This window comes from Gracilinanus agilis, chromosome 1, assembly GCF_016433145.1.
Source record: "Gracilinanus agilis isolate LMUSP501 chromosome 1, AgileGrace, whole genome shotgun sequence".
Classification (NCBI taxonomy): domain Eukaryota; kingdom Metazoa; phylum Chordata; class Mammalia; order Didelphimorphia; family Didelphidae; genus Gracilinanus; species Gracilinanus agilis.
In genome coordinates, this window is record NC_058130.1 from 2569420 (window position 1) to 2595551 (window position 26132).

Genomic DNA, 26132 nt, shown 5'->3' on the forward strand with positions numbered 1-26132 from the left:
CCCCTGGCCAGACTCGTGGGGCTTTGAGTAGAAGAGGGTTCTCACCACAGACATGGGAACAGGACTCAAGGGGCCATGACAGGGTTCGGAGCCCAGGAGCCCCCTCTGGGACCTTGATAGCCGTCAGGGCTCTGCTGTCCTGGCCCCTGGAAGCCACCGTGCCAGAGCTTCCTTTGCTCTGTGCCCCGAATGGCTGTGGGGAGGAGGATGGGCCCAGCTCCGGAGCTCAGCGTAGGCTGAGAGGCAGCAGGATGACTCGGTGGGCCCCCGGCCTGCCCTGGCTCTGGGAAGTGCTCGATGCTGCCCTGCCGGAGGGCCCGTGGCAGCTCAGGGAAGGTCCCCAAGAGCAGAAGGGAGGGCGGCCTGCTTGGTGGCCCCCAGGGGGTGGCCCTGCCCCAAGGAGCCGAGAGTCGGGCCACAGTCTGGCCTCTGAAGCCCCATCTCAACCCGTGGGACAGTGAGGGCACGTGCCAGGGTCCCGGCCTGCAATGGGGGGGAGGCGGGGAAGAGGGGCTCCCATCCCCAGCTAGGCAGTGGTGAGGGCCAGCTTCCACAGCCTTACAGGGGTCTGCCGACAGCCCTGCCCCGCAGGGCTAGCCGGAGCCCAATGGGAGCATCTGTAAAGCGCTTCACACTTGGCAGAAAGGGAAACAGACCCAGAGAGGGCGGAGAGGAGCTGCAGGTCACCCTAGAGGCCCGGGTCCCGCCCTCGGCGTCTTCCCCGTTGCCAGGACACCGGCTCCGCCAATGGGTCGCCACGTTGTTGGGTCGCGGCGGTCCCAGCGAGCTGATTGGTCGCGCTAAGGCCGGCCCTCCCTTCCGCTTCCGCTCATGCTTTCCTCTGGTTGCATCATTCCGCCAGATCGGCGCAGGTGAGTCTCTGCTTAGCCGGGCTGCGCTAGTTTGGGGGTCACTCGTCCCCGGGGTTGTATTCTGTGCGGCCCTGGGTGCGTGGGAGAAACCAAGGCCAGGAGGGGGCGGAAGGGGCTTCCTCCGGGAGGAGCCCGGCCCAGTGACGATCCTCCCCACGATTTCGGACCTCTGGGCTGCAGTCCGGCCCAAGACTCCCGGCTGCCTGCCTCAGTTCCCCTCTGTAAAATGGGAGACTTGCGGCGCCGCGGGCCTCAGCTGACCTTCCCGGCATTCGCGGCTCCAGAGGTGTGGAGGCCAGAGTGCCCCTCTATCCCCCTGTGCCCACTCCCGAGGCAGGGACGCCGGGATAAGCAGATTCCCCTCCTCACCCCACCTTCATCCCTGTCGGCCCTGTGGTTCCTGGAAGCCGGTGGTCAGTCCGGCCTTTCCGGGTGTAGACGGGCCCAGAGAAAGGCAGCAGTGATGGATGCGTGGGCCTGCACCCTGGCAGCCCCCACAGCCCGGTCACTGCCACAGGTGCTGGTGCCAGTCGGTGCTCTTTGGGGCCCCCAGAGATGTACTTTGGGCAGAGCCCCTTTTATATGTGGGGAAACTGAGGCAGGGGAGGGGCAAGCAAAGCCCCTTTTACAGATGGGAAAACTGAGGGGGGTGCAGAAGTAAGATTCGGCCAGCAGCTGGAGTTCCCCCCAGGTCTGCTGACCCCAAAACCATGATTCCACTGCCTTATGGCGGTTATTGTGAGGGTCAGGAACTGGGGGCGGTGCGGGGTGGCCCAGGCATGAACAGGGCACGACTGAGCTACTAAAGACAGGCCTCTGAGAGCAGGGATTAGGGAGGGCCAAGAGCCAGGGGAGCACCCAGGGAGTGCCCAGAAGCACCTTCTCAGTGCCCAGGCCAGGCCTCCTCAGGCATGTCTAGGTCTCCTTGAATTGGTGCTGAAGGGGCAGGCAGAGAGGAAGGCATCACAGGTGAGTGAAGGCCTTCCCACTCATGGCCTCGCTCCTGAAGCTCCTGCAGCAACAGATCCATTTCACAGATGAGCTGGCATGTGTCCAGCAGGATTTGAACCTGGCTCTCCCTGCCTTGTGTCTGGCATGCCCTGCTCTGGACAGTGCCACTTCTTGAGCTGAAGTGTCGGCCCTTCAATGCTGTTTCTAGAAAGCCAGGTCTGGTCAGCCCAGCATCTAGGAGCACAGAGCCTAGGGGAGGGAGGAGCAATCGCGCCTCACCCTTGTTCCCTGTGGAAGCCAGACCTCAGTGCAAGAGCCCCAGGGGGATGGCATTTTGCTTCCTCTGGCTTCCATCTTTGGGTGGCAGCGGGCCTGGCAGGTGCTCATGGGATCGACCCACTTGGCTGCATTTGTCCTTGGTCAGCCCTGAGACCTGCCAGATGCTGGGCGGGGAGGGAGGGCCTCAGGTTTGAGGGGACAAGGAGTAACTCGCTGCTTTTCTCCCTAGAGACAAGATGGTCCAGCAGGTCCCGGAAAACATCAGCTTTCCCGCTGAGGAGGAAAAGATCTTGGCCTTCTGGACCAGCTTTAATTGTTTCCAGGAGTGCCTGAAGCAGTCTAAGCATAGGCCGAGGTCAGTGGGCCAGAGCAGCTGGGGGAACCCTGGGGTCACTTGGCTTCCTCTAGGATTGACCGAGAGGCCTTGCTCCCAGAGAGCCTTGGCAGCCCAGCCCTGAGCTTGGATCCGGTCTCTGCCCTGCCCCCAGAGCCCAGTGGCATCCCCTTGATCATGGCTCTCAGGCCCAGTTTCCCTCCTTCCCCATTGATCTCTGCAGAGCACCCCCTCGCTGCCCGTGCCCTGTGCCCCTTCCCTCTCTCCCACCTGCAGATCTTTCCTGGGTTCTGTCACATCTTGCCCTTCTTGGGCATTCCTGGGGCCCAAGAATCTGCATCCTGAATGCCAAGTATGTTCTCTGGGCCACCAGCCTGCTCAGTGACCAGTGCTCACACTCACATGCACACCCATGTACACACATATACACATATGTACACGTGTGCGCACGCGCGCACACACACACACACACACACACACACACAGAGTTTGGCAGCATTTGTTACCTTTAGAAGTTTCCAGTTCTCTCCCTGATTGGACTGCAAATTCCAGGAGGAGGGATGGACCAGGCAGGGCCTTTCATGCACACAGAAGGGGGCTGCTTCAGCCCAAGACTTCCTGACTCCAGTCTTGCCTCTGCCCCATTTCCCAGGGATGGGCCCTACAGCACTTACAAGTGACCTCCTGCTGTCCCCTTTCTATGGCAGATTTACGTTTTACGATGGGCCCCCATTTGCCACCGGGCTTCCCCATTATGGCCACATCCTTGCTGGGACCATTAAGGACATTGTCACCAGATACGCCCACCAGAGCGGCTTCCACGTGGACAGAAGATTTGGCTGGGACTGCCACGGCTTACCTGTGGTAGGTGTCACCTCGCCACGGGGACTGGTCCATCTGCGGTAGGGGGAGCGTCCTGATGGTTTCTGTTGGCCTGACCTTCCCCTTTTTCTGCGTCTGCACTTTGGGGGCTCTCCTGGCTCCGTGGTGTGTGGGGTTTTGAGGTCTTGAAGAACCCCAGATGGCAGGAAATGGGAATGTGGGAGCCAGACCTGAGTCTTTGTGGAACTCCTCTTTTCAGGAATACGAGATTGACAAGTCCCTGGGAATCAGAGGCCCCGAGGATGTGGCCAAGATGGGCATCGCTGAGTACAATCGGCAGTGCCGAGGCATCGTCATGAGATACTCTGCTGAGTGGAAGGTATGGAGAGCTGGGCGTGGTCGGGGGCCTCCTCAGGCCTTGGGTGGGAGGTTTGTTGCTTTCTGCCCTGCGGGTTGGTGTACACCTTGATGAAGGCATGGTGGTGGCAGCCCCGCTTTGTGGGTGCTCCCCAGACATTGTTCTCTCTGTTCACTCGGGGCCTGGGGCAACTGATCCAGGGATCCAGAGCTGGTCAGTGTGAAACTAGCCCTTGAACTAGCATCCAGAAAGCTTTTTGCTATGTCTGCCTTCGAAACGTTTGAAGTGAGAGCAGGAGGTCCCGGTGCCCCAGGAGCTGTAGTCGCCACCCGTAGGTGGGCGGATGCTGAGCTGGGGGAGCTCTCCCAGAGGGTGGCAGGCTGGTTGCTCCCTGATGCCCTCTTTCCTTGCTCCACCAGGTCACCATCTCCAGGCTGGGCCGCTGGATCGACTTTGAGAATGACTATAAGACCCTGTATCCCCAGTTCATGGAGACTGTGTGGTGAGTCAGGGGCTGAGTGGGGAGACCTCGCTCCTCCAAGCTGACCCCAGCATAGCTGCAGGCCCCCACCCACCAGTGACTGCCACGATGTCCCAGATCTCACAGATGTCACAAACTGGCAGGTGCCATTTTGGTCATTGTGGACCCTTCCTGCCTGGCCTGCTGGACCCCTCATGCCTGCTTCAGTAATGAGGCTCCAACCTAGTAGGCTGACCCTCTGGATGAGGAGGAGGCCCCTGTAGCTCCAGAAGTGGCAGGGTTGACCCTGGCTGGGCCCAGGTGTCTGGAAGCCCAGGCCTGTGCTCATCCTTCAATGCTCTTAGCTCCTGTTTTGGGCGTAAACACTCAGAGCATGCTCTCGGGCCAGTGGGGAGAGTAGGTTCATCCCCACTTGCTCACCAAGTCCAGGCCACCTTCCTTCTCTCTGGGAAAGCTGATGGGCTTCCTGCGCTCCCCAGGTGGGTGTTCCGGCAGCTCTACGACAAAGGCCTGGTGTACCGTGGCGTGAAGGTGATGCCCTTCTCGACAGCCTGCAACACCCCCCTCTCCAACTTCGAGTCTCACCAGAACTATAAGGTAGGCCAAGGTCCGGTGGTCACTGCCTGCTCACTGGGCCCCGATGGCCACACAGAGGCTTTCTCAGGACCCTCCCCCAGGGGTCTCTTCCTCTTCCCAGATGCCCCCATAGTCATGTGGTACGTGAGTGCCAGGAATGTGGCAGGTAGGCTTGGGGTGAGAGAATAGTCACAGCATGCCCCAGTGTGGGGTAGTTTGGGGCCCACCCACTTGGGCCCGGAAGTGACCTCTGGCCAGAGGCCCAGACGGTTGGGACGGAGGGCTCGTGCTTATGGAACGTGTGTGCTGAGTGCAAGGGGTCCTGGGGCCTTTGTTGGCAGAGTTCTTCGCCTGCCTCTGGGCCTTGTCCTTGGGGCCCAGGTTCCTCACACCTCACACCTCACATCCAGAGGCCATCTATTCTCTAGCTGTTGAGCACGTCATCCGTGTGTGTGTGTGTACGTGGTCAGGAACGTGGCGTATATAAGCCCGGGGGCAGCTTGGAGAGCCTCTGTCGTTCTAAAGACGTTCCCCCATGCCGGGCTGTAAGAGGAGGGACTCCTCACAGCCCGGGCCCAGGAGCTGGTCCCAGGTGCCCATGCTGCCTGCCCAGCTCGCCTCGGCTCCAGGCCAGGGTGTTTCTTTGCTCACGTGCCCTTTGCGATTGACCTTTCCCCTCTTTTGCTGCCTGCTGCCTTCAGGGCCCCTTCCAGCCTCCATCTGCGGAGGCTGTGGGCAGCCGGCCTTTCCTGAGAACTTCGTTCCCTTTGGCTTGATGATTGGGCCAGCTGGCCACGGGTTTGGAGTCTGGCTTTTAGCAGCTGTTTGCTTAGCAATGCTGGGGGGGGGGGGGGGGGGAGGCCTGCTCTCTGTTCATTCTCCTGTGTGGGAGGGGAGAGGGCTCCAGTTAGGGTAAAAGAGCGCAAGGGAACATTCCCATGGCTCCCGTGAAATAAGGGGCAACGTCATGCCCACAGCGTCAGGGGAGCAGAGAGGGGAAGGACCTCCCCACTGGGGAGCCAATCAGGAGACACTGATGAAGCATTTGCTGTGGGTCAGGCCCCATGCCAAGTCCTGGGGGTACAGAGAAAAGCTAAAGAATGGTCTCTGCCCTCCAGGAGCTCCTGGTCTAACGGGGGAGACAACACGCAAACAGTGATGTCCAAATGAGCTCTGACTGTGACCCAGGGGAGGTAGTGGACAGAGGGAAGACCCTGGAATTAGGGAGGGCTTCCTGGAGAAGGCAGGCTTGCCTGGGAAGAGTTAGAGTTGAGAGCAAACACGTGCGACTGTGGTCAGCGTGAGGGAGCCAGACTTGGCTTTTTACGTGGGAAGGGTCTTTATTCATCACGTGGCCAATTCCTATAAGTGATAATCCAGATATTATGGACCCTCAACTAGGGCCATTTCCTGGCAGCAACCTGTGGTTCCTCCTGCCAGGGTGCTGGGGGGGGGTCTGGAGAAGCAGCCTGGAGCTGCTTCCTTAACCCCAAGTACCCCAGAGGCCCAGCTCTGCCAGCCTGTGCCATCAGCAGACAGGCTCGCACCCCTCGCCTAAGTTTGAACCTCTTCCAGTATGGATCCACGCGAGGCACCTGGGACTTGAGGGCTGGAATGTGTGCTCAGCCAAGATTCCGCATTGTTTTGGGTCCTTTTAGTCAAGGACTTCGGATTTGTGGGAAAGGACCCAGGAGGGCCGAAGGCCTGTATGACTGGTCTAAGATACAGGCCTTGGCTCACATCCCTGAGCTTCATGTGTGTGGAGGCCCCTCGTGGCCTCCACAGCCTGTAAACAGAAGGCAGAAGAAGCTTCTGGGCAGGGAACGTGCCACATCCTGGGTAGAGTGGGGAAAGCTGGCCCTTGCTCACCCCCTTTGGCTCTGTGGGGTCTGCTGAGTCTCATCCCTTCTGGGAGTCAGTGGTGGCTTCATTTTCAAGTAGGCACCCCCGTGCCCACCGGTCCTTAGATTGGGGGATGCTCTCCGAATGTCTGCAGTTGTGGCGCGCGCTAAGGAGCTGAGCTTCCACGGACTGGCTGTGAGCTGGGGGCCAGCTTCAAAGGGAGGGGGAACCAGTCAGAGACCGTAGCTGCCCTGCTGGGGGTGCCTGGAAGAGTCTCTTGCAGGAAGGACATGGGGGCAGTGAGGACCGATCACATCCGGGCCCCTTTCTCTCCCGAGTCGGGGCCTTGTGCGTGATACATTTATAAAGCTAAGTGTGAAACAGAGAGATCCCCGGGCAAGCTTTAGCTTTCTGGGAACGCTTTCCCCGACGACGCACACAAACACACAAACGAGGTGTGATTACGCTGGCTTCTCTCTTTGGCCCAGACGGCCGCCCTGAGGATTTTCTGTGCTTGTTTGGGGCAGAAACAATAAAAAAGAAGTGCTGAGTTTGCCGCCAAAAAAACAAGATCTGTCCCTCTTGTTCCTTCTTCGGTTCAGGATGTCCAAGATCCCTCAGTCTTTGTCACTTTCCCTTTGGAGGAAGATGAAACGGTGTCTCTGGTGGCATGGACCACCACACCCTGGACTCTGCCCAGTAACCTGGCCCTGTGTGTGAATCCTGACCTCCAGTATGTGAAACTTCGAGGCAAGTATGGGGCGTCCTCACCCCAGAAGCAGGGCTACTTATCAAAAACCCTAAGGGGGCCAGCTAGATGGCACAGTAGATTGAGAACCAGACCTGGAGACAGGATGTCCTGAGTTTAAATTTGGCTCAGACACATCCTTATTCTATGACCCGGGGCGAGACATTTCACCTCTGCTGTCATGAAGACCAGATGAGATATGGGGCAGCTGGGTAGTTCAATGGATAAAGAGGCAGGCCTGAGGACAGGAGGTCCTGGGTTCAAATTTGGCTTCAGACTTCTTAGCTCTGTGACCCTGGCCAAGTCACTTAATCCCTGTTGTCTAATCCTCACTGCTCTTCTGGCTTGAAATGAGTATACAGTCTTGATTCCAAGACAGATGGTAGAGGTTTAAAAGAAAAAAAGACCCCACCGCCAAATTGGCTTCTGGTCAGTAAGAACCAGTCACAGTGGGCAGCAGCTAAGGTTTGCTGAGCCCTTTGCCAGGTGGCCCTGGTGGGAGGCAGGATTCAGCCCCCCAGGCTTGCTCGGTGCGTTCTAATATTTGTCGTCGAGACGCTGCCCTCAGAGTACTCAGAGCCATTGATCCATAGGTTCTTATTAAGCACCTACTGTGTGCCACAGAGTGTGAGAAGGAAGTGGTCCCTGTTAGCTAGTTGCTCCCAGCGCCTTGTGATTCCCTTATCCTTGTGGCACATTCCCACACAAGGGAAGATCAGTGTCTCTGTCAAGAGGCCCCTTGGAGGTCTGTACTGGGGGCTGCTGAGCCCTCTGTTCCCAGCTCCTGCTCTTTGCTCAGCACAGAGCCCCGGGGCCCGGCCAGGCCAAGGCAGCCTGCTCCTCTGGAAGCCTTTGGGCCCTGTCATTTGGTTCCCTCCACTTTCCTGGCTGGCTGGCACAGGTCTCCCCTTTCCTCTGCTTCCTGGGTCTGATCGAACAGGCTTCTGGGCCCAGGAATGGCCAGTGCGTCCAAATAGATGGTATCCACTAGAGTGAAGACGGGCCCGGCCTTCAAAGGGCCTTTCCCCTAAATTCCCTCTCCCGCCTTTGAAGGAGGTCTCGATTTCCCTCTCTTTTCTCGGTCCTGCTGGTTTAAGGGAAGGCCAGTCACTCTTTAGCCTCTCCCCTGCTCATGGGGGGCTCAGATCTAGGACTCCTGGGCATCCTGAGCGTACAGCCTGGGAAACTGAGGTCTCATGGGTCTCCTTTCTTCTCCGATGGCACATGTGATGTTGCTGATTGTGGGGCGGGGCAACATACCAGGGAGAGGCGAGAGCCCTTGGTGTAGAAAGCTAGACTGGGCCCCTGGAGCCCTGAGCACCCAGGGCCAACTGACCCAGAAGGCAGCATTACCTGCTTCCAGGCTCAGGCTTATTCCTTCCTCCCCTGAATGTGCCTGAGATCCCTGCTGCTCTGGGGCCTGAGGCTAAGCAGGAGCCACCTGGCTGTCTGTTGTGCCCATAGCTGACCCCTGATTCCCTTGTCTGGTTTCTCAGATGCAACAGGAAGGGTCCTGATCTTGATGGAAGCCAGACTGGTGGCCCTGTACAAGTCGGAGAGTGACTATGTGATCCTTGAGAGGTGAGCGGGGAGTCCTTGTGGGTTTGCTAAGGAGCAGCGTCCATCAGGGCCGGGCATGGGAGAGTTGGCACTTTCTCAGTGCCCGACGGCCAGCCACCTCTCTGACCCTGCTCACAAACTCACCGTTCCCTTCTAGGTTTCCTGGCATTTCCCTCAAAGGCAAGCGCTATAAGCCGCTGTTTGAGTATTTTGTTAAGGTAAGGTGGCCCCTGCTTTCTAAGGCCCTTTTCTCCCATTGTTGGAAAATCTCTGAGCGCCTGCCCTCGGGCCACCGACCAGGGCCTTAGCCCCCAAGCCTCCCCTCCTGCATCTGGGGAGAGCCGCTCTGGGCCTTGCCAGCCCTCTGGCCTGGGGATCTCCTCCTGCTCATGATGGGTGGGCCATGCCCATGGTCAGCAATTGGGACAGACTCCAGTGGGCAGCCCCATGCAGCCCTGTGCCCTGTTTATTCTCAGGACAATCAGATTTCAGCCAGCCCCCCTCATATTTCCCTCGTCCCCCCCATGCCCGGTGTGAGGAGGCCAGACCCCCAAGGGCAAACCCTCACCTGACAGAGTGGGGTTGGCACCGACTGGGGTATCTCTTTGCCTCCCCACAGTGTAAAGCAGATGGCGCCTTCACTGTGCTCGTGGACGGCTACGTGAAGGGGGAGGAGGGCACTGGCGTGGTGCACCAGGCACCATACTTTGGAGCTGTGAGTATGAGGGGGAGCATGGGCGACCTCCCCTTGGGGGCACACACTGGGAGCCCCTCAAGGACAGGGCTGGTGGCTGCCCACCTCTGAATCCCCAGGACCTAGCACAGCATAGGGCCCTAGTAGTGCTGGTTGATCGACTAACAGACAGCAGAGCCCTCAAGGAATTGAAATCTGAGAGCAGAGGCCACAAGAAGGCCCCTACGAGGTCTCTACCTTCTGGGTACAAGTATGGGTGACAAGCAGGGTTCCTCGCCCATACGCAGGAGCTTTGCTGAGACCCGCTATTGGAAGGGAGGGGCCAGGCAGGATCACAGGGTGCAAAGGGGAACCGGGGAATGCCCAGGGCATTCAAGAGAGGGGATCGAGCACTGGCAGGAGGGATGTTAGGAAGACCCTGAGAAATAGTTCCAGGAGAAAAGAAGGGAGCAAACTGCCCAACGAGACCAGGGTGGGCATCAGAAGATGGGAAATCAGGGCAGGGGGCCGAGCCCACAGACTGGACTTTAGGAGGAAAAACCAAAGATTAGGGTAGCCCCATTGAGGCAAGTGATCCGGAGGGGCGCCCACAGAGGAGCATCATCCTGCCCAGGACTGGTTTAACTGTGGAATCAAGGACCCCAGCACTGACGAGGGCATGCCCCACGCCTGGGCAGGATAAAAGCCAATAGCCCGACCCTCATCGACCCGCCTGGGCACCCAGCGGGCCGCCTGGCATGGGCAGGCAGGGGAGATGGCTAGCTGACATCCTTCCCAGGCTGGGCCACCAGGCAGTTTGTTCTTTGAGGAGGCTGTGAGGCATCCCCTGGGGGGCCAGGCGGGCAGCGCCAGCCTAAACCCCCTCGGCCCCCTCCCTCGGCCCTCCCACTTCACGAATTCCACTCCTGGTGTGTTCTTTCTCAGGACGATTACCGCGTCTGCATGGACTCCAACATCATCCAGAAAGATTCCGTCCCAGTGTGTCCTGTCGATGCGTCCGGCTGTTTTACCCCTGAGGTCTCTGACTTCGCCGGGCAGTACGTGAAGGTAAGAAGTGGCCAGCTTTGGCTCGTGCCAGTGGGCTTATTTCTCTTGGCTGACTGGGGGCGTTGGGAGGCTCATTCTCTGGTGTCTGGAGCTTTCTGCAATGGTAGGCCAGAAAGCCCTGGGGGGTGGCCATCGTCCACAGAATGTCAGCTTCCCGTGTGTGGAGCCCTCAGTCCTAACGCTCATGGGGTATGAGGCATCCCCATCCCTCTGGGCACATGGCAGAGATCAGGCCGGTGTCCTTTGAAGCACTGGGGGAGGGGGCTTCCTCAGACTGCCCTTGCCAGGGCTCCCCAGCCTTCTGTGTGCCCACATGCCAGGCCCAAAGAACTGGCCGGGAAGGAGACACTCTGGTCTAGCTGAAAGAACCAGGGGTGATATGGAGCAAGATGCTTTGGATAAAAAGGCAGCATGAGCTGTGCCCTCTGGACACGAAGCATTGTAGCCCCTCTCACGGCGAGAGCCTTAGCTTCTGCCTCAGAGCCAGCAGGATGCCAGCCTTCCCAAGTGCTTGGCTGGAGGGGCAAGAGACAGGTGGCCATCTTCACGTGGCATGAGACAGCAGAGGAGGTGGGCACACGGAGGAACCTTGGAAGAGTGAGGAGGGGAGGGTGCCCTCACAGGGAGCCTGGCATGCTGGTGAGGCCGAGGACCCTCGGGGACCCCTGGAAGAGGGAAAGATGAGCCTCGCAGAACTGAGTGGTCAGGCAAACATTGATCGATTGAACCTCTGGTCAGCATCCAGGGTCCTTGGAGGCCTCGTGCTGCCCCTCTGGGCATTCTCCCTGGGCTCACTCCTTCTGGTTTGGCCCCGTCCATAGTTGGTTTGCTGCTTGTCTCCCCCATTACAGTGGGAGCTCCTGAGGGCAGGAGCTGCCTTACCTGGCCCATGGTAGGGGTCTAATAAATGTTTGTTGACTGACTGACTGTCCCACTGAGTTAGTGATCCTTCGGGAGAGAGTAAAGGAATGATTGATCTGGGTCAAGTGAGAAGCTCATTTAGAGAAGAGGCAGCGGCCTAGGACAGGGCACATGAGCATCCCCTTGGGGGAGAGGCTGCCCAGTGCCAGAACCTGGATGGGACTGGTCAGATGGGCAAAGGGAGAGTCAGAATAAGGCCGGCTGGTGGGGCAGGTGCCAGGTAGACCTGAGTACAAATCCAGCCTCTGGCATGCAACAGCTGTGGGATCTTGAGTGAGACTTAGCTAACTGCTCTTAGCCTCAGTCTGCTCATCTGTAAAATGGAGATGCCAGTAGCCCAGGCCTCCTGGATGCTTGTGAGGATGGAGGGAGACATGTGACAGCCTCTGCAAAGCCCATGCCAGATGTTGAGATTGTGGCAGAGGTCTCCTCTCTGCCCATTGCCTGCCTCCCTGGTCCCTTTTCCTGTGGACACCAGCTCCATTGGGCCAGGTGCTGGCTAAGCCTTGGCTGAGACATTTCTGGGCCCGTCACCTCTCCTCCTGGTCTGCAGGGAGCTGACAGAGAATGGCAGAGGCCTGGTGGCTGGGAGGATGTGGGCACAGGAAGCGTCCAGGCCAGGGGCGCTGCTAGAACAGGAGTGGGAAAGAATAGGCCTCCTGGAGAGATGGAGCCCTTTCCCCTCCATCCCCCACATTCCCCTAGGCCTTTTCCTGTACCCCTTGATCTGTAGGCAGAGCCCTGCAGGGGGTGCCAGGCTCTCTGCCACCAGCACTATGGGAGGATTTCACATCATCGCCTGCCTGGGCAGTCTTTCCCAAAGTTCCCTTCATGCCCAGCCCTGAGCCAGACCGTGGCAGAGCTTGGGCCAGAAAAGGGCCCAGTTGTGGAGATAGTGCCCACAGCTGAATGGTTCAGGGGGGCCCAGGCTGGCTATTTCCCATCATCCCTTTAGCATCTCATTTTTCACCACAGGATGCCGATAAGAACATCATCCGGACCGTCAAGGAGAAAGGCCGACTCCTTCTGGCGGGCACATTCAGTCACAACTACCCTTTCTGCTGGAGGTGAGGCCTGTGCCCCTCGGGCAGCTTCCCTTCCTCCCCCAGGCTCTGTGACCGACTCTAAGTGAGAGAGGCAGGAGGGAGTCAGGGCACTTGTGGGGGGACCCCAATTGGGAACACGGACCCTGTGGTGTGATGGCCAGAGCCCAGGTGTGTCCCCACATGGCCTATGATCCTGGGGACACAAGGGGTGCCTGGGGATGAACAGACAGCCCCACTGCAAGTCTGGGCTGCCCTGACCTTCAGGGCAGCCATCAGGGTTGGTGAGAAGCAGGGCTTGTGCCCGGTATGGCCAGGCCATGTCTGCTCACCCTGTGCCCTGCCCAACACACAGTAAGTGAGTAATAAAAGCCTATTGGGGTGTTCACTGACTCATTGGGAGTTAGGGACGGGGAAGTCTTAGGGAAAGGCGGAAGCTGATTCCAAGCCCCCCAAGCTCGGGCCGAGATCTTCCCCTTTGTGCAGGTCTTAGAGTCTCTGGCCCTCTCGCCTCTTCTGCCATTCATCCCAGCTCCCCAACTTGGCCAGTGTGGGGGTGCTCAGGCTGCTTGGGGTCCATTGTGTTCTTGGGGGTGCTTTCTGGGGCTCCCTCTACCCCCTCTTCCTAGCCCATTGCTCCAGGCACTCATGAGCAGCCACCTTCCTGAAGCAGCGGGGCACAGGGAACACTGCCCTAGTTCAGGGGTTTGATCTGCCCCCAGATGTGGTCAGAGGGAGGGGGACAAGTCAAGATGGGCTTCCCAGAGCCCCAGGATGAGACTGACCAGGCTCCAAAACGGTTGGTTCTCAATCGAGTCAGATCATGGGTTCCGTTCATGTCCTCAGGTCCGACACGCCGCTGATATACAAAGCCGTCCCGAGCTGGTTTGTCAGGGTGGAGCACATGGTGGACAAGCTTCTGGAGAACAATGACCACTGTTATTGGTGAGTCCCAGGGCCTAGGCACTGCCTCCGGGCCTCTCGTGGAGGCACAAGAGACCCCGTTAGAACCTACGTCATTTGTTCTCTGTCCCGTTTCTCTCTCACACACACATTCGACCCTCTTAGAATCCTTTGGCAATCATGGCATTGCAGATGTGATGGGAAGGGATGCCACCACCAGCCGGTGCGATGTTTGACCAGTGCTTGTCCAGTGGCTTGTGGCAGGAGAAAGGGCCGAGCCCACCCCCACTTGGGTTAGGAAGTGTCCTGACTGCAAGGCTCTGAGTCTGCCCATTGGCCCTGGTTGTTGGTGCCCTCTGGAGCAGAGGGAGCTGGCTCTGCCTAGGGCAGCCCTTCCCAGCCTAGGAGACAACTCTGGGTTCCTCCTACCCTGTGTGTTGTAGACTCCGGGCCCTTCTCCATGCTGATTGGCCTTCTTGGGATACCCTCCCTCCTATCAGTGCCCATCTGCAACCACGATGCCCAGAAGCAGGCCCGGTGCTGCCCAGGATCTCTTGTGAGGCCTCCCCTCTGATGGCTCACGGACTCTTGGTCAGCCCTGGTGTGGGCCCAAAGTCCATGAGCAGCAGCTGCAAAGTCACATTCCTCCCCCGTCTTAGACTTCGAGTGGGTCTTTCTGTGCCTGAGAGCAAGCCCTGGCATTTGTTCCTATTGATTTCCATCTTGTTGGCATTGGGGGCAGTCCTGCCACTTGCCGAGATCCTTTTGGCAGCCCTTCTGCCAGCATGAAGTGCTCTATTCCCTTGAGGAGCCTGCCTGTGCACCACAGATGGGCCTCAGGGCACAGACCCCTGGGGCCCTCTGCTATGTCCATAGTGAAGTGACCATCATCTCGGAAATGGCTGCAGTGGCAGGGGTGGGGCCTGGGGGGAGGCCTAAAGTGAGTCCTCAGCAGATCCAAGAAAGGTGGGAAAAGTCCAGGGAGGGGCATAGGGATACCCGCTGGGCCACTGGCCATCTTTCAGTTTGGTTTTTGGGCCTCCTCTGCCCGAGGTTCTGTCTAAGCTTGGCTTCCCTTTAGCTCTCTCTTCTGCCCAGCTGCTCTTGCGGGCACCTCATAAGACATCCAGAGCCCACCGATACTTTTCTTCCTCAGCCCCCCACTTCTGGACCTGCAGCCCAGGCACCTCTTGTTCTTGGGGTATCTTCTAGCCTCTATCTCTGGGCCTCCGTCCCCTGAAGGGGAAGCTCTTTGAGGGCAGACCTGCCTTCCCCCAGAGCCCACTCTGTGACATCAAGAGGTGGCCTCATTCACTCAGCGGCTGCCCGTTGAGCTGCCTGTGGTGGGCCTTTGGAGATTCCTGCCCAAAGCATGTCTCAGTAGCATGTGCCATCTAGGGGCCCCTTTGAAGGCTCTCCTGAGCCCGAGTCAGCCTCCCTCCTACTGCTGCATGCCCAAGCTGGAACATGCCCCTTCTTCCTCTCCTCCCAAGTCTCTCGGTTTCCTTCAGGGCACAGCTCAGCAGCCCTTTCCCTCTCCTTGAGTCTCTTCCATCTATCTTCTCCCACTGGGAACTAAGCCCCTCCATTCTGTGGCTTCCTGCCTCTCCTTGTGCCCCCTATCCCCACGCTGTTCTGCCAGCCTGAGGGCACCTGGCTACTTGGCAGCTCGGTGGGGTGAGAAGAGCCCCTCTGTCTGCAGCGAACTTGGATGGCCTGAGTTCCTGCAGGGTTGGGGGTGGGAAGGGCCTCAAAAGAGGCACTTGGTGAAGTCCTGCCCATACAGGGCCTTTACTGCTAGCTCCTGTGGGCTTTTGGGGGTAGCAGAAGCGAGTGCCCTGGCATGGAGCAGTCCCTGTGCCCTCTAGGTCAGGAGAGCCCCTGAGGCTCACTAACCAGATGGGAGCAACTTTGGGCCTTGCCTTTAGTTTGGTTACACAGGGGGGGGGTCCTAGCAGGCCCTTTCCATTCAGCCTCTCGAGCTGTGCCATTCTGGTGCCATCCAACACCCCAAAAGCACTGGGCAGGGCAGCCCTGGCTTGCCACAGAGCAGAGCCCTGCTGCTGCGGAGGGTCTGCTCTGTGCCCGACGGGCCTTTGGGACACCAACTCTGGTGATGTCTCTCCCCTCATGATCTGAATTTCTCCCACAGGGTTCCTGAGTTTGTGAGGGAAAAGCGCTTTGGGAATTGGCTCAAAGATGCCCGTGACTGGGCCATCTCCAGGAACAGATACTGGGGCACCCCGATCCCCCTGTGGGTCAGCGATGACTTTGAAGAGGTGAGGGTGGGGGGCAGCTGGGCAGCTCAGTGGATCAAGAGCCAGGCCCGGAGACGGGGTGGGGGTGGTTCTAGATTCAAATCCGGTCTCAGACACTTCCTAGCTGTGCAAGTCCCTTAATCCCTAGTGCCTAGCCCTTACCACTCTTCTGCCTTGGGACTAATACTTAATATTGATTCTAAGATGGGAGGTGAGGGTGCGGGGAGGCGCCCCACATCCTGGCTGTCAACCATGGCACCAGGAGGAGCTATAGACAACATCCAGTCGATCAAACCCCTCTGTTTTGGCAAGTTGAGGCTCAAGGGATGAGGCTTCCCCACTCCCAGGGGAAGAAGCCCCTTCTCTTCCTCTATCAGTTCCTCTTGGACCAGAGCCCTAGAGGTTACGGCCCTCAGTCAGGGGCACCCAGGGCTTGGTACCAGCCCTGGCTCTGAGGTGGACTAGTCCCTGGAGCTCACTGCCCACCTCTCCAAGGAACACACCATAGCCTTGCCAACCCACAGAGGGATTAGGGGTGGGCCCACCTCCTCCTGAGAACCTTTGCCCAGTGTTGGAACGCGCAGTCCTCGTCGTACTCTGTGCTCTCTGACACGTGGCCTTGCGGTCTCGGGCAGGTGGTCTGTGTCGGGTCCGTGGCGGAGCTGGAAGACTTGACAGGAGCGAAGCTCTCCGACCTGCACAGGGAGAGGTCAGTCTGGGCTCTGCTCCCCTTGGGCCTCGGTCCAGTGCCCACCCTCTGGTGCCAACGTCTCCCTCTTCCCTCCCTCCCTCTCTCTGTAGCATTGACCACCTGACCATCCCTTCCCGCCTGGGGAAGGGCCCCTTGCGCCGCGTGCCCGAGGTCTTTGACTGCTGGTTCGAGAGCGGGAGTATGCCCTATGCCCAGGTCCACTACCCCTTTGAGAACAAGCGGGACTTTGAGGAAGCCTTCCCCGCCGACTTCATTGCCGAAGGCATCGACCAGACACGCGGGTGGTGAGTGCAAGGGCTGGAGCCCAGTGGAGTTGCTGCCACCCTGTGGGGACTGACCAGCTGGGACCAGGGACTGGAGAAGAGGGGAGAGTGGGACAAGCGCTTTCTTGCCCTCACCGACAATTTGGTGATCTGGGGCTCAGACCCCCAGCTTGTCCCCAGGAGCTCACACCAAGGGGGCTGAAGAAACCTTGGGATTCCAGGTTTTTGGGGGGGCCTTGGCATCCCCAGAGGCCGCTTGGAGCCTGGCACATGGGGGAGCTTAGTCCCTCAGCCCTGGTTGGGAGGTTGAGGGATGGATCAAGAGTAGCCCAGGTAGGCCTCCCTCTGGGACTAAAGATGACAATAATGTGGCCCCTGTGTTCAGAGGAGGAGACAGTGCATGAGGGGTTCAAATGGGGGTCTAGGAGGTTGGTTAGAGGAGAGCTGCTACTCTTCCCTGGAGATGCCACACAAAGGGCTTGACCACATGGGCACCACCTCCCCATTGGAGGGGTCTGGCCACAGGGGAATGGTCCCTGGGGGCCCCTCAGGGCTAACCCAGCCCCATTCAGAGCAATTCCAGGGCTCCCCTGAGAGCATGGCAGCCACGGAGGGTGCCACCTGCTCCACCTGCCTGCCACTACCAAGCTCTGCAGTGGAAGGGCTCCAGGCATCTGGCCATTGGAATTACCAGCGTGGGGTTCCCTTCTGGGCCCACTGACCTGATGTCCTCTGCTCAGGTTCTACACTCTGCTGGTGCTGGCCACTGCACTGTTTGGGAAGCCTCCCTTCAAGAATGTCATCGCCAACGGGCTGATCCTGGCCAGGTATGGAGCGCCCAAGGACAGGCCTGGGGCATTGCCCTTAGCTGCCCAGTCCCACTGACCATCTCACCCTGGCATCCAGCAGAGGCACCTCTTAGAGATTGCCGGGAGAATGTGGCCGAGAAAGGCTGGGATGGGCCTGGGGTGAGGCCCGGGAGCTCCAGGGCAGAGTTGTGCTCAGCCTCCCTATCTCTGCCTTCCTCCCACTTCCCTGCTTACTCCTGGGGTTGACGAGGCCTTTATGAAGTACTGCCCGCAGGGAGCTGCCACCCTGGCGGGGGACTGGCGCATCAAGGCTCAGAGTGGGGTGGTCCTGGGCAATGGGCACCTTGGTAGTTCATCTCCTTCCAGTGGAACCATATGCTCACACAGCCACATGCCACAGCAGCAGGTTCAGCCCTTCCCCAGTCTCTGGGCATCCATTTGATTCCCATTCTTTGTGGTCACTCACATTGGGGTATCTCTGGGCCTTTCTGTCTGTCCCTGGGCCCTGGGCTTCCGTGGGTGCGGGGGTGAGGACCAGGCTTTCAGGAGAAGTTGGCAAAGTTTACAAGAGGTCACTGTCACCCTTTTACCCCAGCTGGCAGTGGGCATCGGGGCAAGCCCTTTTTGGAAATGGGCTCAGGACAGCTTCAGCTTCCTGGGCAGAGAGCTGGCTTTGGCGCTCAGGCCTTCTTAAGGCAGGAGGCTGACGCTGCTGCCTTTGTTTTTCAAGTGACGGCCAGAAAATGAGCAAACGGAAGAAGAATTACCCCGACCCCACAGCCATCATCAGCAGATACGGAGCTGATGCCCTGCGGTGAGAGCCCAACAGATGCTGCCTCTCTGCCAGAACGGGGCCCTTCTGAGAGTCCTTCTGGCTTTCAGACAGACCTCCGCCCCGCCACACTGATGGCTGGCTCTCCTCAACTCTCTTTACCCCTCTTAGTGTCTGTCCGTCTGTCTGGAGCCAGCATTTCTGCTCCTTTCCTCCCCCTCCCCTGTTTGCACCATCCAAGCCATCGTCTGGGCCAAGCAGAGATTCCTGCTTCCCCCCATTCCCTGGCTAGTAAGTCCCTCAGTCAAAATGTTGCCCACCCCCTCCCAACCCGCCCCCGCCGGTGGATCACTGCGCCAGAAGCAGGCCAGCTGCTTATTTATCCTTTTGTCACTCTACGGTCTCGGCGCGTGCACCCAGGGAAGCTCACACAGGAACACACGGCACGAGAAGTGCCCCTGCTGAGGCTGATCTCAGCTCTTCTAAACTCTGGAGTGGGCAGGGGGAGGGCTGCCCGGACTGAGCAGCCCAGAGTGGTGACAGCCTTCTTTCGTTGCTCCAGGCTTTACCTCATCAACTCCCCTGTGGTCCGAGCAGAGAACCTGCGCTTCAAAGAGGAGGGGGTGCGAGACGTCCTCAAAGACGTCCTGCTCCCGTGGTACAACGCCTACCGCTTCCTCATTCAGAACATCCTTCGGCTTCATAAGGTACATGCCCGCCGGTGCCCTGAGGGCTTGGCACGAGAGGTGCACAGTGGCCTTCAGGACTCAGAAAGACCAACTGGGGAAGGCTGGAAGGGACTCCTGGGCTGACATTGGGGCCTAGGCACGGAGGGTGCCCCCAGATGGAATCTTAGATGCCCTAAAGCCCCTTTGCCTGACTGATCTGCCAAGAACGACCATCACTTGTGTGCCTTGACCCCATCCCTTGTGGCTTTAAGCTGGGTCTGACCATCCCCCCTGGAGGGGGCCTGTTCTCGGCTTCCCAGTGAGCCGTCCTCCCTCCTTTTGAGTCCCTCTCAGGGCTCCTGCCCTAGCCTCCACTTAGTAAGGCCTTAGGTGCGCCCAGCTCAGGGCCTTCAGGGGCTTGTTCATGCTCACTTCCCCAGCTCTGGCCAGGTCATCTAAGGTGCTGGGGTGTCCTCGCTTCCATTTCCATAAGCCTTGTTACCCCTGTGGGGCGCTGCAGCCTCGGAGGCTTCCTTGGCTCTGGGAGCCCTGCCCCAGAGGCCACAAACAGCCCCTTCACTGCCTGGCCCTTGCTCAGAACATGGCACTCTGGGGTGTGCGCCGCCTCCTCCCACTGCTCCTGGAGAGTGGCGACAGAGGTGGCACCCGTCCCTGCTCTCCCTGTCTCTCGGGTTCTCTTCTGCCTCTGCCTCTTGTTGTCTCTTCCTCCCTCCGTCTCTGCCTCTTCTATTCTCTCTCGCTGTCTTTCCTTCTCTGTGTCTCACCCCCTCACCACCCTCTTGTGGCAGACTGCCTCAGTGGCACTCCTTTCTGAGACTTCCTGGTCAGACTCTCGGCTTGCACCTCTCCCAGGTTGTGGGAGGGTGCTGGGGTTAGGCTCCTTCATGCCATGCCTTTGGCTGTGAACTCTCCCTCATGTGGCCCTTCCCTCCAGGGATCCTGATTGCTGCCTGTTCTGGCCCCTTCATCCTCCTGTGCCCGGAGTTTTCCTTGCTTTCTACAGACATCCAGTCACCAGAGTGCAGGGCGACAGATAGACCCTTTCACCGCTTCTTTTTTTTTGCCATTCATTGCCTGCTTTCCTGGAGAAAGAAGTCTTGGTGCAGGTCCTTCTTGGTCCTTGTCTTGGGCGCCCTTCTGCATCTTCTCCCTCGCCTTTGTGTTCCTTTTCTCATCTGTGGAGTCTGGAATGTTCTAGACCAGTGATGGGCAAACTTTTTAAAGAGGGGCCAAAGGAAAGGAAATGCTCCTCTGTCAGTCTGTTTCTAAGGCAGCTCTTTCCAAGTTTCACTGTATTGTATCCTACTCATTGTATTTGTCAGATTAGGAATAATGTCCCGTGGGCGGATAGAACATTTCATTCCCCCTTCCCCCCCCCCCCCAAAAAAAAAATCTGGCCCATGGGCCGTAGTTTGCCCATTAGTGTTTTAGACTGTAGGATGTTGGGGTGAGAAATGGGCCTTTGTTTCTGGGAGAAGTTTGGGGTCATCAGATGAGCTTTGTAGCATCCTAAAGGCAGTCTGGGCCACTCTCCTCCTATTTCATTTTGGGTGACCCTGTTCACTTGTGCTGTCTGTCTAGCAGACACACTGACCAGTGGCCACCAGAGAACGTGACATTCCCGGCCATGAGATGCCCTTATCCACTTGGTTTCATATGTGTGGATGGTCAGGGCTGCTGATGTATGGCCAGCTCAGTCTTGCCTCCTTCCCCCTCAGCACATCTGTCTCCTTGCAATCAGGTCCACTGGTGTTTGTCTTCTGGTCATGCCCTGCCTGCCGTTCATGCTTGAATCATCTTCAGGAGGCCTCTCTCTGGGCTTTGAGGGCCCGAGTTCGTGCATCAGTAGGCTCTTTGGGGGCAGCCCTTTGTTCTGCTAAATCACAAGAGTTTTGTAATTGGCCAGCAGGGGGCCCTAACCATAAAGACAAGGCTGCCTTTGGAGGACCCTTTGCAGAAGTCTCCCCTGTCCCTGTTCTCCCCGATGCAGTTGGAGAAGATTTTCCTGGATGAACATTTTCTGTAGGTGGGAAAGGAGGTGTTACAGGTACTCCTGTATCAAGGAGGTTTCGGGTGGTGCCCCCCTTTCCCCTTCAGACACCTTGGGAATCCACGCATCGGTCCAGAGTGCCCCCATCAGCCCTCTCTGGCATGGGTTCACCCTACTCCAGGCCCTTTCTTCCATCTCCCATTTTTATTTGCCTCCTCTCTGGGTTGACCAGTTCTGGCTGCCCTGTCTTTTCCTGCCCCTGGATTTGTTCTCACTTCCAGCCCAGCTGTGGCCAGCCAGGGCCCAAACCCTGAGGGTGGCAGGGCCAGCTCCCACAGCCGTCAGTGCTGCGTCATTCTGTAGGGTCTCCCGTTGGCAGGGCCCAGGCATCCCACCTCGCTCCTTATTTCTTGAACAGACTCCAATATGCTTCTCTCCACTCAGCCAATTTCCACTTGTACAAAGAAAGTGCCTTTACCGGGTCTCAGAGGGGTCTATGTGGAAGGGTGCTACCTGTGGTCAGTCAGCATTTATTACTTGTTGACTGTGTTCCAGGCTCTGTGCCCACAAAGCACCCATGAGCCAGTGGTCCCATCTCCTTCCTCCTCTGCTTTCATATGTCAGCTGGTCCACTCTCCACACATGGGGATGCCTTTATTCTTTATGTCCAGCCCTTGAGGGCCTGAGAAGTAGACTCATGACTAGATCCAAATCTGTGTCATTTCTGAGGTGCTCTCTTTCATGGCTCCTTCTCAGGAGCACCCCAGACGCTTGTGTCCTGTGAATGTTGAGTCACCTCCTTTCAGCTAGCTTCCCTGTCTGCTCTCTTCCTTCTCCCATCATTCATAGGCTCTTGTTCCAGCCCTTTAGCAGGTGCCAGAAGTCTGCAGCCTGCTTGGAGAGGAATGGAGATACGGCTGGCCTTGCCCTGGGGTAGGCGGCCTTGGATGTTGGAAATGGCTGAGTTTTGCTTGGCCCCTTGTTTTCTAGGCTCCCTTCAAGCCTGGAGAAGATGTTATGGAGCGATTCAGGAATTCACGAGACACATTTAAGTGAAGGGAAGTTCCTGACCTTCCAGAAGTCTCTGGGTGGAGGCAGGGTCAAGATGGCAGCTTAGAAGCAGCAAAAGTCAAGTCTTCTGTGAAAAAAACCCTTTCACACCAATCAAAAACAAAGTGCTTCAAGGGGGGCATAAAACCAGATCCAACAAGACAGAGCCAGGGGACCCTCCTACTCAATTCAACTTAAAAGGTACCCAAGGAAGGCTAAATTCTCAGGTTTAAGGAAAAGAAAGAAGGAAGGTCCCAGGACCCCTTCCCCACCTATTGTGCTGAGACTCAGGCAATTGCTGGGATCTTGGGGCAAGGGCTCCAGCCTGGAGGGAGGCAGCTAGAGGAGAGGGGCAGAGAGGAGAGCAGGCTGTTCCCAGCCTTCAGCCACCTCTCCTCCATCTTGGGCCTTTGCCTCTGGATGTTTTGGCCTCAGGGCACATCCAGCTCTTCAGGTCAGCTCTACCAGCTTAATCCCATTTATCAGTAGTGCAGATAAGAAGCTCAGTCTCCAACACCCTTCCCCAACCTACCGAACTGAGACCCAGGCTAAGAATCTGGCTGACTTGGATCCCAGGGTGAAGGCTGCAACTACAACAGAGTACCTTGGTACCACCACTGGAAGCTCAGGGCTCTGACCAGGCAGCTAGCAGGGAGATGGCTGGCAGAAAGAAATAGAGAGGAGGACTAAGGGTAGCTACCTTCAGCCTCCACACCTTCACCTTCAACTTCTGCTGGCAGCTGGAGAAGATCTGGCCTCAGGGCTCATTGATACAATAGGTCAACTCTGTCAACCTAATTCAGTTCATCTGCAGAGTAGAGAAGAAGCCCCTTAAGGACAAAATAGCCCAAACCCACAGATCCAGCCAATAAACAGAGGAGCAAGAATACAGCCAATGGGGGAAGGGGGAGGAAAAAAAATGACAATCAACAGCTTCTGTCCAGGTAATGAACAAAGAACAAATGGAACAGAGAAGGACCATGGTACACCAAGAAAAAACTCAGGAACTCCAGTGAATTGGATACAGGCTTTGGAAGAACTCAAAACACAATTCAAAAAACAATTAAGGGGCAGCTGGGTAGCTCAGTGGAGTGAGAGTCAGGCCTAGAGACAGGAGGTCTTAGGTTCAAACCCGGCCTCAGCCACTTTCCAGCTGTGTGACCCTGGGCAAGTCACTTGACCCCCATTGCCCACCCTTACCACTCTTCCACCTATGAGACAATACATCGAAGTACAAGGGTAAAAAAAAAAAAACAAGAGAGGCTGAAAAAATTTGGGAAAAGAACTTAAAAAGCAAAATAGGTCATCTGGAAACAGGCACGTGAAATAAAACAAGAAAATAGTATCTTTAAAGCCAGAATTGACCAGCTTGATATAAGACGAGGCAAAGAAAGTGAAAGATGACCTACAAAGAAAAACAGACCAAAAGGAAAAGGATGATCAAAAAGACAGGGATGAAATTCAGTCTTTAAAAATTAGAATCCAGCAACTAGAAGCAAATGATTTCACAAGGCAGCAAGAGTACATAAAGCAAAATCAAAAGAATGAAAAAATTGAGGAAAATATGAAACACCTCATTGATAAAACAATAGACCTAGAAAATAGATCCAGAAGAGACAATTTAAGAGTTAATGAACTACTAGAAAGTCATGACAAAAGAAACCTTGACATCATTCTACAGGAAATTATCCAAGAAAACAGCCCTGACATTCTTGAACAAGAGGGTAAAGTAGAGATTGAAAGAATCCACAGATCACCTCCTGCATTAAAATCCCCTAATTGACAACATATAAGAATGTTATTGCCAAATTCATGAACTTCCAGACCAAGGAAAAGATACTACATGCAGCTAAAAAGAAACCATTCAGATATCACGGAGCCACGGTTAGGATAACACAGGACCTGGCTGCATCCACATGGAAGGAAAGGAAGGCGTGGATATGTGATATGCCAGAAAGCAAGGGAACTGGGTCTATAACCAAGGATCAACTACCCAGAAAAATTGACTATGTTCTTACAGGTCATTTAATAAAATAGAAGACTTCCAAGCATTCCTAAAGAAAAGTCCTAATTTAAACAGAAGTCCCTGGGGGTCCCATTGTCAAATTGATTGAATGATCAGCCTACATTTATTAAGCACCTACTGGGTGGACCATGTCCCTCCTGCTCAGAAATAGGCAGGAGCTCCCCGTTGTCCCTGGAACCTTCTTGCCTGGTGTTCAAGGCCTTGTCCAGCCTTCCTCTGCCCAACCTTTTCAGAGCTTTTTCTGTATTCTGGCCACACAGAGCTTCTTACCAGTGAAGGCTGCAGGCCTATGAATAGGCTGCCCTCCCTGCCTGATGTGTCTTCACTCTCTGGCTCTGCCTTCCCTTTCTTCTTTCTGTGTCCAGCTCCAGGGCCCCATGTAGAGCCCCTGAAATCTTCCAACCCATGTCCCAACTCACTACCATTGCTTGCCCCCCAAATCTCTCTGGCCTTAGAGAAGACCTCTCCTTTCCACACTTTCCACGCTACTCTGTCTCTTGGACTCAGACTGCCATGGTCTAGTCTGGTCAAGCCTTAGTGAGGCCCAGTTAGAGTGAGGAGACGAATGGAGGTGGAGACACATCTGGAGGAAGGGGTCAGGGATCGTTGAATGCTGGGCCGTAGTCCAGTCCAGTGGTCTGGGCCACCCCCTGCCCGCCATCTTTTCTCGGGCCTCTCTGTTCAGTTGGTTGCTTTGACCAGGGGATGGCACTCCTTTGAAAGACCCTCTCCTGTGACTGATACACGTAAAGCACCCACTCTCATTCCTGGCAGGAGGAGCAGATAGAGTTCCTCTATAACGAGAACTCTGTGAAGGAGAGCAGCAATATCACGGACCGATGGATCCTGTCCTTCATGCAGTCCCTCATCGGCTTCTTTGAGGTTGAGATGGCAGGTGAGGCCTGGTCAGCACCCAGGGAGATGAGCCCAACCTCGGGCAAGCGGCAGTCCGGGCAGGTAGGGGGCTGAGCAGCCAAAAGAAAGAGGTCGTTGGTGGGCTGCTGCAACCACTGCTCCCTGGAAGAGATTTTGGGGGAGAGCTTACAGGGTGCCAACACCATGTAGGCCTTCATGGGCCCTGCCGGGTCACAGACCCATTCCTCCTTCTTCGGTCACCTTAGCATACCGGCTATACACTGTGGTGCCACGGCTAGTCAAGTTTGTGGACACGCTTACCAACTGGTATGTCCGAATGAATCGCCGACGGCTCAAGGTGAGTGCCCCCTTGAGCCAGGCTGGCCCAGTGTGGAGGTGGGGGCCAGAGGGGCCTGACGGCTTGTGACACTGCCACAGGGTCTGGGACAGGAAAAGGGTTCTCCCCAAGGAATGAGGTCTGCTGGGTGCTGGAGGATGCCGTCCCCGTGGCCTCAGCCCTTGCAGCCCAGGAGCTAGAACAGTGAATAGGCACCCAGGCCTGAGACCCCTCCCAGGGGCTGTGACCTCCCCTTTCATGAGGGATGTTCCTTGGTTTCTTCTAACCTTTGTGGCATGGAGGGAAGCCAGGCTGTCGGGGGCGGGCACCGCCCCAGGGAGGGGGCCTGGAATCTGTTGGTTACTGTGATGTCCCAGTGTCCAGATGAAGAAACCGAGGCCCGAGAGGTGACTTACCTTGTGGAGAGCAGGGGGATTCACTTGGCTTCTTCCCTCCCCCGCCCCTCGGGATGGGGTACTCAGATATCTGCAGGCAGAGGCGGCCAGAATGTGGCAGTGGGGAGGGGGGACTCGGTGCCCAATGATTTCCAGGCAAAGCCTCATTTTTCAAGGCATTCTCAGACAGAAGCAAGGAGGGATTTCTGGTCTTTTCTCTTTAGGGCGAGAATGGGACCAGCGATTGCATCATGGCCCTCGAAACTTTATTCAGCATTCTCTTCTCCCTGTGCAAGCTGATGGTGAGTGGGCCATCTCCCTCCTCACTCACCCAGAAGGGCGACCGGCCACAAGGGCCAGGAAGCAGTCTTCGGACCAGGGCATCCCATTTAAGAATTGGGTAATGCCAGGCTGGAGTCCTGCCAGGCCACATCCACATGCCAGCAACCCTCTGCCCCAGCCCGGATCTCCCGGGTGTTGCCTTAAATTTAGCTCAGAGCTGAGGCCGTGGGGCGATGGCATCACTCCCACCCCCACCCCCAGTT

At 57.0% G+C, this 26132-nt stretch overlaps 1 protein-coding gene and 1 non-coding gene across 14 annotated transcripts in view; both read left to right on the forward strand.

Annotated features, from left to right (window-relative positions):
* The first annotated feature begins 1260 nt into the window (after positions 1-1260).
* LOC123232829 lies at positions 1261-1391 on the forward strand. Its single transcript, XR_006505327.1, has one exon. It is a non-coding gene; the product is annotated as a small nucleolar RNA SNORA84 (small nucleolar RNA).
* Positions 1392-2338: 947 nt separating this feature from the next.
* The window catches only part of IARS1 (isoleucyl-tRNA synthetase 1), a 31305-nt gene continuing 7511 nt past the window's right edge, over positions 2339-26132 (forward strand). For 6 of the 13 annotated variants that reach the window (XM_044663309.1, XM_044667015.1, XM_044660357.1 and 3 more), the window contains exons 1-21: positions 2339-2457; positions 3144-3300; positions 3518-3637; positions 4036-4118; positions 4577-4694; positions 7118-7265; positions 8760-8844; positions 8981-9041; positions 9443-9538; positions 10442-10564; positions 12461-12552; positions 13375-13473; positions 15584-15710; positions 16325-16398; positions 16491-16685; positions 17405-17491; positions 18204-18287; positions 18808-18952; positions 24775-24895; positions 25122-25213; positions 25812-25889. In XM_044663309.1, the coding sequence (XP_044519244.1) occupies positions 2339-2457; positions 3144-3300; positions 3518-3637; positions 4036-4118; positions 4577-4694; positions 7118-7265; positions 8760-8844; positions 8981-9041; positions 9443-9538; positions 10442-10564; positions 12461-12552; positions 13375-13473; positions 15584-15710; positions 16325-16398; positions 16491-16685; positions 17405-17491; positions 18204-18287; positions 18808-18952; positions 24775-24895; positions 25122-25213; positions 25812-25889 (2304 nt within the window). Of the gene's footprint in view, positions 2458-3143; positions 3307-3457; positions 3638-4035; positions 4119-4576; positions 4695-7117; positions 7266-8759; positions 8845-8980; positions 9042-9315; positions 9334-9439; positions 9539-10441; positions 10565-12460; positions 12553-13374; positions 13474-15583; positions 15711-16324; positions 16399-16490; positions 16686-17404; positions 17492-18203; positions 18288-18807; positions 18953-24774; positions 24896-25121; positions 25214-25811; positions 25894-26132 lie in introns of all 13 variants that reach the window. The other 7 variants (XM_044667755.1, XM_044664155.1, XM_044661855.1 and 4 more) reach the window with 6 other exon arrangements.